Raw genomic sequence first — 8,982 nt, forward strand, 5'->3', positions numbered from 1 at the left:
TTAACTTACTTCCCATCCAGCCTCTATCACCTATGCTCTCTGGTGCATACATTTCAAATGATACAACTGAGGCAAGACAACTCACACCAGGTATATCTTGAGGATTTTCAGGCAACTACTGGACTCAACTAAACACAGTTGAGGGCTCCTACTGCTTCATTCAGCTATTAGGAGTGATCACCATCTATAGATATGAAGTGTACCCTCACATTGGTTTGTTCTGCCAGCCCAGCTATATGTCATGGGAGGACATCATGGTGGCTGAACAGAAAAGAATCAAAGTTCGTGTGTGTCAATAAAAATGTTTGGATCTTAACTTTCTTGCTGCTTCTAAACCAAACACTTTTTCTATCTAAACCTTATCTTATTTATAAAAATAAGGATAACACATACTGAACATAAACAGGACTGTTGTAAAAATCAAAGTAGCTAACATACCTGAAAGCCTCCAACTTTGAAACACTGTAAGAATATAAGGTAATCATTATTTGCCCCACAATAAAAGTTTGCAGTGAGGGAAAACTGATTTTTTTCCCCACATGTACAGGTTAATTTACAGCAGTCTACTAATAACCATTTCTAAATTACTGAGCTAAGAATCAGGTTTATGCAAAGAATACCTCTACAAGATCTTTTCTTGGTCTCAGCTTTAAAAGGGGTTCACTGAGACGAATGGAACACATTCCACCCCTCCCTTCATAGCTGCATATCCCAGCACACCTGGAAAACAACCACCACAAAAATTGTTAGTCACCAAATATACACAAAATGGAAATAGAAATGAAAGAGCAAAATCCCTATTTATTGTTCTTGGACAGTTCAGACTGAGAACTCTATGAAGGATGGCTTTCTTGAGAGTATACCCTCAAGTATACCACTTTGCCCTGGAGAAGGAAATGGCAACCCACTCCAGTATTCTTGCCTAGAGAACCCCATGGACAAAAGGGCCTGGGGGTCTATGATCCATGGGGTCACAACTTAGTGACTACACCACAACAACCATAACAACAAACACACAATCAGGCAGATTATGATTCAGGGAAATACCTTTTCATGAAAATGTGGCATAAAATGGAGAATGAAGAGACCTAGCAATGTGGAATGTAGAGTTTTGTAAGAAATTAAAATGCGCGTATAGAATAATAGTTGTTAATATTCAAACAATAAAGTCCATGGCTAAAGAAAAAAAAAAAAGAGTATACCCACTTTGTAGGGAGATACTTGTATTTCATCGGAGTAGTGGCTTCCCTAGCCTGTTACCAGGCTGTAACAGCTTGAAAAAGATAATCTTATTTTGCTGCTTCCTGTCTCCTCCCTACAAGCTATGCTCAATCAGTTGTAGTATAACGGCCAGAGATCTCCATTAGCATATGTCCAAAATTATAATGGAATCTTATATGAAAGAGATACTTTAAACACACAAAGTGTGTCGTATCTTCTCTCTTATTTTAGATGCTTTGATATTAATTCAAAAACAAGTACAGTGGTATACAACGACTTCTTACTTACTTGTTAACTCCGTTCATATACCGGGGTACATTATCTCAAGTCAGAATTTCTCAAACCTGGAGTGTCAGAAAGGGATCCTTTTAGAGGCATCCCTTTAGATCCCCTGGATCCAGAAATATGGGAACATGAGCACCTTCCCCACTCTGGGGCTCCGGAGCTCACTGCTAAGTACACCACACAGTGTGTCCCTGGCACTCTCTTGGGGCAGAGATTCTTGATGTTTTTCCCACCTGGATCCTAAAGCACACCCCTAAGACAAATTAGAAAAGCGTTAACTTGCTTTTTAGTAACTGTTAAGGGCCTTTGGACTGTGCTGTGTACTTAGTCGCTCAGTTCTGTCCGACTCTGAGACCCCACGGATTGTATGAAGCCCGCCAGGCTCCTCCGTCCATGGGATTCTCCAGGCAAGAATACTGGAATGGGTTGCCATGCCCTCCTCCAGGGGATCTTCCCGACCCAGGGATCAAACACAGGTCTCCCAGGTCCCAGGCGGATTCTTTAACGTTTGTGCCACCAGGGAAGCCCTTTCTAGTGAAGTGAGATTCAAAGAAACACAATTTTTCTTTCAGTGCGCCCCTTACAAGTCAAACCATCGCGGGATGGGCCACGGGGCTTTCTTGAAGTCATTTAAGGTGAGAAGGGAAGGGGCTGGAAGGAAGATAATCCCTGTGGGGCCGCCTGCCCCAAATCCAGGGCCTGGGCTAACGCCGCCGGGACCGGGAGGGGCGACAGAAGGGCCGCCGGCGGCCCCGTCCACAGCGGGGACCGGGACTCACAGCGTCATCCGCATGCTCCACTTCACCTCGACCGCCTCCAGTTGGCCCCAGAAGAAACGGTCGTTGAACAGAACAAACAGGGCCTGTATGTCAGGGGTGGGGTCCACCAACTCCCAGGACGCGTCGACCAGCGACAGGGGCTCCTGGGCCGGTTCGCGCTCCGAGACCTGCAAGTTCCACTCCTCCTGAAGCTGTAGTGCCAAAACCAGGTCCTCATCCATGGCTGCCGAGGTCCAGAGGGGGTGACTCCACGTCCAGGGGGGGCGGGGGGGAGTCTGAGAGCCCGGTCACACGCCTAGGAGATACAGTTCGCCGATCTCGCGAGACTCAGGGAAAACGGGCTCGACAACGAGAACTTAGCTTGTCCCAAACGCCGAAGTCAAGATTCTGGGCCTTAAAAAAAAGAACTCAGCGTGACACCACCTATGGGCTCAAAACTAGGGTTGAAGGTTTCAGATACCTGGTTACAGTCTTCACGGTTCGCGAGTAACGTCAAACACCAACGACACACTCCGCCCACGCGTAGCACCTTGTAGTACCTACAGCTCTCTGCCCCGCCCTCCACTCACTTCCGCAATAGCTTCTCCAGCGTAGGAGCCCTAGGCCCCTGAAGCTACTGCGCAGGCGCACCGTCGCCACTCTGCCCTTGCGCAGGCGCAGTGACTGAAGTTCAAACCCGGGCGCAGGCGTATTCGTCTCTCTTCCATCCTGCTTCCTTAGCCCTGGAGTTTGTCCCGGCTTGGTTGGGCCTCCACAGCGGCGGCACCGGCCACGGTGGTAGTGACAGGGGCTGCGTGAGTCCGGACGGAAATGGCGATGGCGATGTCAGACAGTGGGGCGAGCCGGCTGCGGCGGCAGCTCGAGTCGGGCGGCTTCGAGGCGCGGCTGTACGTGAAGCAGCTCTCTCAGCAGTCGGACGGGGACCGGGACTTGCAGGAGCACCGACAGCGCATCCAGGCGCTGGCGGAGGAGACGGCGCAGAACCTGAAGCGCAACGTCTACCAGAACTACCGGCAGTTCATAGAGACGGCCCGTGAGATCTCCTACCTGGAGAGCGAGATGTATCAGCTCAGCCACCTGCTGACGGAGCAAAAGAGCAGCCTGGAGAGCATCCCGCTTACCCTGCTGCCGGCTGCCGCTGCCGCGGGCGCCGCCGCCACCTCTGGAGGGGAGGAGGGAGGAGGTGGCGCGGGGGGCCGCGACCACCTCCGGGGCCAGACCGGCTTTTTCCCCAGCCCCGGGGGCGCCTCCCGGGACGGTTCTGGGCCAGGCGAGGAAGGAAAGCAGCGAACCCTCACCACCCTGCTTGAGAAGGTGGAAGGCTGCAGGCACCTGCTGGAGACTCCGGGACAGTACCTAGTGTACAATGGTGACCTGGTGGAATACGAGGCGGACCACATGGCCCAGCTGCAGCGAGTGCATGGCTTTCTCATGAACGACTGTTTGCTGGTGGCCACCTGGCTGCCACAGCGGCGGGGGATGTATCGCTACAACGCCCTCTATCCCCTGGATGGTTTGGCTGTGGTCAATGTCAAGGACAACCCACCCATGAAGGATATGTTCAAGCTGTTAATGTTTCCCGAGAGCCGTATTTTTCAAGCAGAAAATGCAAAAATCAAACGGGAGTGGCTGGAAGTGCTGGAGGAAACCAAGAGGGCCCTCAGTGAAAAAAGACGCAGGGAACAGGAGGAGGCAGCGGCCCCTCGAGGGCCACCCCAAGTGACCCCCAAGGCCAGTAACCCGTTTGAGGACGAAGACGACGACGAACCAACTGTTCCCGAGATAGAAGAAGAGAAGGTGGACCTCTCAATGGAATGGATCCAAGAATTGCCTGAAGACCTGGATGTCTGTATTGCCCAGAGGGACTTTGAAGGTGCCGTTGACCTGCTGGATAAATTGAACCATTACCTAGAAGACAAGCCCAGCCCACCTCCCGTCAAAGAACTGAGGGCGAGAGTGGATGAGCGTGTCCGCCAGCTCACCGAGGTGCTAGTTTTTGAACTCTCCCCGGATCGGTCCCTGAGAGGTGGTCCCAAGGCGACGCGCAGGGCAGTTTCTCAGCTAATCCGACTTGGCCAGTGCACTAAGGCTTGTGAGCTGTTTTTGAGAAACAGGGCGGCAGCTGTGCACACTGCAATACGCCAGCTACGCATTGAAGGGGCCACCTTACTCTACATTCATAAGCTGTGCCACGTTTTCTTTACCAGCCTTCTGGAGACTGCCAGGGAATTTGAGACCGACTTTGCAGGCACCGACAGTGGCTGCTACTCTGCCTTTGTGGTCTGGGCGAGGTCAGCCATGGGCATGTTCGTGGATGCTTTCAGCAAGCAGGTGTTCGATAGTAAGGAGAGCCTCTCCACAGCGGCTGAGTGCGTCAAAGTGGCGAAGGAGCACTGTCAGCAACTGGGCGACATCGGACTCGACCTCACCTTCATCATCCATGCCCTTCTGGTGAAAGACATCCAAGGAGCCTTGCATAGTTACAAAGAAATCATCATCGAAGCCACTAAGCATCGCAACTCCGAGGAGATGTGGAGGAGGATGAACTTGATGACTCCAGAGGCCCTGGGGAAACTCAAAGAGGAAATGAAGAGCTGTGGGGTGAGTAACTTTGAGCAATACACGGGGGATGACTGCTGGGTGAACCTGAGTTACACGGTGGTCGCGTTCACCAAGCAGACCATGGGCTTCTTAGAAGAGGCACTGAAGCTGTATTTCCCAGAGCTGCACATGGTGCTTTTGGAGAGCCTGGTGGAGATCATTCTGGTTGCTGTCCAGCATGTGGATTACAGCCTTCGGTGTGAGCAAGATCCAGAGAAGAAAGCTTTTATCAGACAGAACGCATCCTTTCTGTATGAAACAGTCCTCCCTGTGGTGGAAAAAAGGTTTGAGGAGGGTGTGGGGAAACCTGCCAAGCAACTCCAGGACCTGAGAAATGCCTCCAGACTGATTCGCGTGAATCCCGAAAGTACAACATCAGTGGTCTGACACCTGTTTATGTGTAGCCCTATAGATTGCTTATATATTATTTATATTTATATTAAGTTGTATTAGCATATTCTTTATACTCTCAAACACATCTTAAAAGATGCTCTCTCAGATAGAAATGCAAAATCGAAGGAAAAAAATGTTAAGCCCATATAACAAAAACATTGGAATTATTAAATTAACTAATATGCCTTCCTTTTAAAGTATGCTAACTCCCTAGTGAATATATTGTCACAGTATAGCATTTCAGCTTATCCTTTGACTCAACAGTTTCTCACAGTATAGATTATGCGGCACAGATAGAACAGTGTCTGTAAATACACAGAGTATGTAGTGAAAGTCTCCCAGTTCACTGAAATGTTAGGTTTCTGAAAGGATACAGTGCCATATAAAACACCCTGCTTCATATTCTTGTGGACCGTAAAATGTGTTTGAACAGTTTAGGGGAAAGGGAAGGAGTTGAGAAAATTGGCTTTAGGGTCAACTTTGGTCAACAGAATTCCTTCATGAAAGTAGCTAGTGTGTGGAGTCTAATACTCCAGTCCTTATAGTTCACAAGAGGAAGCTTTTGTAAACACAGTTTAGCAAGCATTTACAACCTGATTTAAATGGTTCATTAGTTGTAGCTGCTAATTAGCAGCTTGATAACACTTGATTTGGGTGCATTTACTTGAAAATCTAAAGAACTGTGATAAAATTTTTTTTTGTACATATTTCTGAGTTGTCTTAAGTTCCAGCTGGAGCTTCTCCTTGTCATGTTAAGAATAATAAAGATAACAAGACACATTGTTAATAATAAAGATAACCCACTTTTAGTGTGGGTTACATAAAGTGAATCAGACTTCATGCAAATGAGAGCAAAGTTTTCATTGAAATACTTACCTGGATTTCAGGGTCTGGGTTGTTAGGAAATTAGGGAAAATCATATGCAGACCCCATAGCATTCTCAAGTGTGACTGCTTTGAGCAGAGATTTGTTTTTTGTGGCTAAGAGGAAAACAGAAAAGTGCCCATTAAACTATTGTATCTATTGTATATTGATTATATGGCCTTCCTCATACCTGGAGAGAAACTGCTAAGACTCGTTTTTCCCCAGCTTCTAGTTATCATTCTTGTCTATTAAGTGTCATTTCTGATGTCAGTGACTTCAAAAGGTCATTTCTTTTATCTGAATGAAAATAGTGGTATTAAGACTGTGGAAATTATGTAAATCCTGAAATAGTTTTTAATAGCAGCTGAGAGTTGCAAAGCTCCTTGACATTAATTACTCATATGCCAGACAAACCTCTTATTTTCTGTTAGGCTGTGCATATTTAAAAGGTTGAAAATCATTTCTTTGACTAAATTTTTTCACATAACTTTAGCATTTTCTAGATAATAACCATGACTGGATATTTCAGTTGAACAAAAACAGTTGTAACCTGCCTTTTGTTTTTTTTAAGATCACTGGAAACTTGAATTTGATAAAAATTTTATGCCGCTTAAAGTTTCTAAAGTTATATTGTATGAAACATGTATTGTGTAAATATTTGATGCTGGGTTCATGAAATGATACTTCTTAAATCAAAACTTCTCTTATGCCATGAAGTTGCAGAAACCTCAGTGTGTATACTCAGATATTCAAATGGTTGCCTCCATAGCATTGTCTGCTTTTTAAAACTGGAAGTACAGAATTTTCTTTTGGTAAAAGTTGTGTGTTCCTCTAAGTTGTAGCTGGAGGAAGTATGCTGTTGGAGAATGGGTTAGTGTGGGACAAGTTGATTAAAGAGCATCGATGTTGCAACGTGCCTTTGTGCCAAGACAGAGCAATTTCACTGCATTCCTCCAAGTAGGGTCAGAGCTCTAGTTCTTGTTTAATTAGACTCCAAAACAAGGTCTAAAAATTGAATGCAGTTAGAGATTGCCCCCAAATCTAGTACATACTGTATTATACCACTTACGTGTTGATTGCCTTTTCTCAATTGCTTCAAACATAACACTGTCACTTGAGCTTGAAATCAGACTTGAATGAATTAATTACTGTTGAAAAAAGACACCCTGTGGAATTAAGTCTCTTCGATTAAAGACTCATTTCACTTAAGTGCTGAAAACTCATTTATTTTTGTTTCAAATACTACCTGTAGTTGTTATCAGCACTAGTATTCTGCAGCTTGCTTTCCTGGGTGGGAATTCGGGACTTGACGTGTAGTATAAAATCAGTATGTGTACGTTTTGCTTATTGGTATGCTGTGATCTGAGGGAATCTGAAATGTCTTACCAAAATAAAGCTTACATTTTTTTCTTACACTGGATAAAATTGATTGATGTTACATTGTTATATATTCATTTCTTCTCTTTAATGATTTAATATTCTTATGTTCATGTTACTGAACTGTTTTAAATGCCTAGGTTTTTATGTTTTGTTTTTCTATATGGGGATCATAGGTACAAAACCATTAGCTAATTTAAGTAAGTGTTCTGCTACTATCAGAACTGTGAGTTGTCAAATCGCAAATTTTTAGGACTTCCCTGAATGGGAGTCAGATATACCAAATATGAATGTACTGGGTTTTGTAGCTTCTGCACATCTTTAAATGAAGAAAATATAATGTGGGCTATGTGACCTAAGAACTTGGGTCACAAATGACAAAAACCTCCTTTTTAAAAAGAATACTATGTGGATACTGCAGGAACTATCATATATAATTGGCTTAACAGTATTTATCAAGTAACTTAACAGTATTTATCAAGTACTGTGCCTCACATTGACTAAAACATGGGGTGGGGAGGACAGGATAAAGTTAAGTGTGTTTTCTCTTAATGTGCTTAAAAACCAGAGAAAATAGAGAATAAAAACATGGAAAAAATAAATTAGCAAATTAAAGGCAAAACTGTTGCAAACTAAATTAATCAAAATTAATTTGAATAATTGCAAACCGTGTTAAAAAAAGAAAGACTGAAAAATGTGTGTGTTGTAGTCTAAGGGCCATGGGAGTGCTAAGAAGGAAGAGTGCAGTGTTATTCTGAGGAGTTTGGAAAGGCTCGTGGAATCGTCGGCTTTAGAGTCGGTCCTGGAAGGGACAAGGTTTCGGTGTGCGAGGAAGATGGGCATGAGAGCTTGAACAAAGACACGCAGTGGACAGGCTTGTGAAGTAACGTGCCACCACCATTGCAGATGTGCTAGATTCAAGGCGAGGAAAGCTGTGTCTGTAATTCATCCCTACTAACATACCTGCAGAGGGTATGGAGTAAGAAGTCCACATCATCACACCCGGGCCCCTGGTGACCGTCCTCAGCAGAGGTACCACTGGCAAGAGTTTCTCATAATGTTCTCCCCAGAAATTGGACCACACGGCACCTGCTGTTGAGTGTCTTGCTCTCACTAGAGTGTTACCAGTTCAGTACTTCTCAGATCCCAGTGCTCCTCGCCAGCTTGGGTTTTTCTATGACTGAACAGCACTCTCACAATGAATGGATCTGTCAGGGTTGTGCATTTTCTAATTACTTTGCTGTCTTCAGGGTTTTTCAGGATTACCAGAAATCCTGAAAAAAGCTCCCTGTGCATGTATCTTTGCTTACTTGTGTGATTATGTCGTAGGACAGATTGATCTAAATTGCTCAGCCAAACCATACATTTTAAATTTAGGTAAAGCATTGTCAAATTGCTGGTCAGGCAGCTTGCACCATTTTACCTTCTCAACAGTGTCGGAGAACACCTGCTTCCCCAAATG

The 8,982-nt window shown here is 45.2% G+C and overlaps 2 protein-coding genes across 5 annotated transcripts in view; one reads left to right on the top strand and one right to left on the bottom strand.

Annotated features, from left to right (window-relative positions):
- The window catches only part of SPRTN (SprT-like N-terminal domain), a 51,648-nt gene extending 48,808 nt beyond the window's left edge, over positions 1-2,840 (bottom strand). For 2 of the 4 annotated variants that reach the window (XM_070471097.1, XM_070471095.1), the window contains exons 1-2: positions 2,286-2,840; positions 621-720 (exon numbers count right to left, since the gene is read on the bottom strand). In XM_070471097.1, the coding sequence (XP_070327198.1) occupies positions 621-720; positions 2,286-2,506 (321 nt within the window). In that variant the 5' untranslated portion in view covers positions 2,507-2,840. The remainder of the gene's footprint in view (positions 1-620; positions 721-2,285) is intronic. The other 2 variants (XM_020911672.2, XM_020911671.2) reach the window with 2 other exon arrangements.
- Positions 2,841-2,981: 141 nt separating this feature from the next.
- EXOC8 (exocyst complex component 8) lies at positions 2,982-7,568 on the top strand. The gene has a single exon (XM_020911670.2). The coding sequence runs from the start codon at positions 3,096-3,098 to the stop codon at positions 5,271-5,273; it is 2,178 nt and encodes a 725-aa protein (XP_020767329.1). The 5' UTR covers positions 2,982-3,095; the 3' UTR covers positions 5,274-7,568.
- The last annotated feature ends 1,414 nt before the right edge of the window (positions 7,569-8,982 follow it).

This window comes from Odocoileus virginianus, chromosome 7, assembly GCF_023699985.2.
Source record: "Odocoileus virginianus isolate 20LAN1187 ecotype Illinois chromosome 7, Ovbor_1.2, whole genome shotgun sequence".
Classification (NCBI taxonomy): domain Eukaryota; kingdom Metazoa; phylum Chordata; class Mammalia; order Artiodactyla; family Cervidae; genus Odocoileus; species Odocoileus virginianus.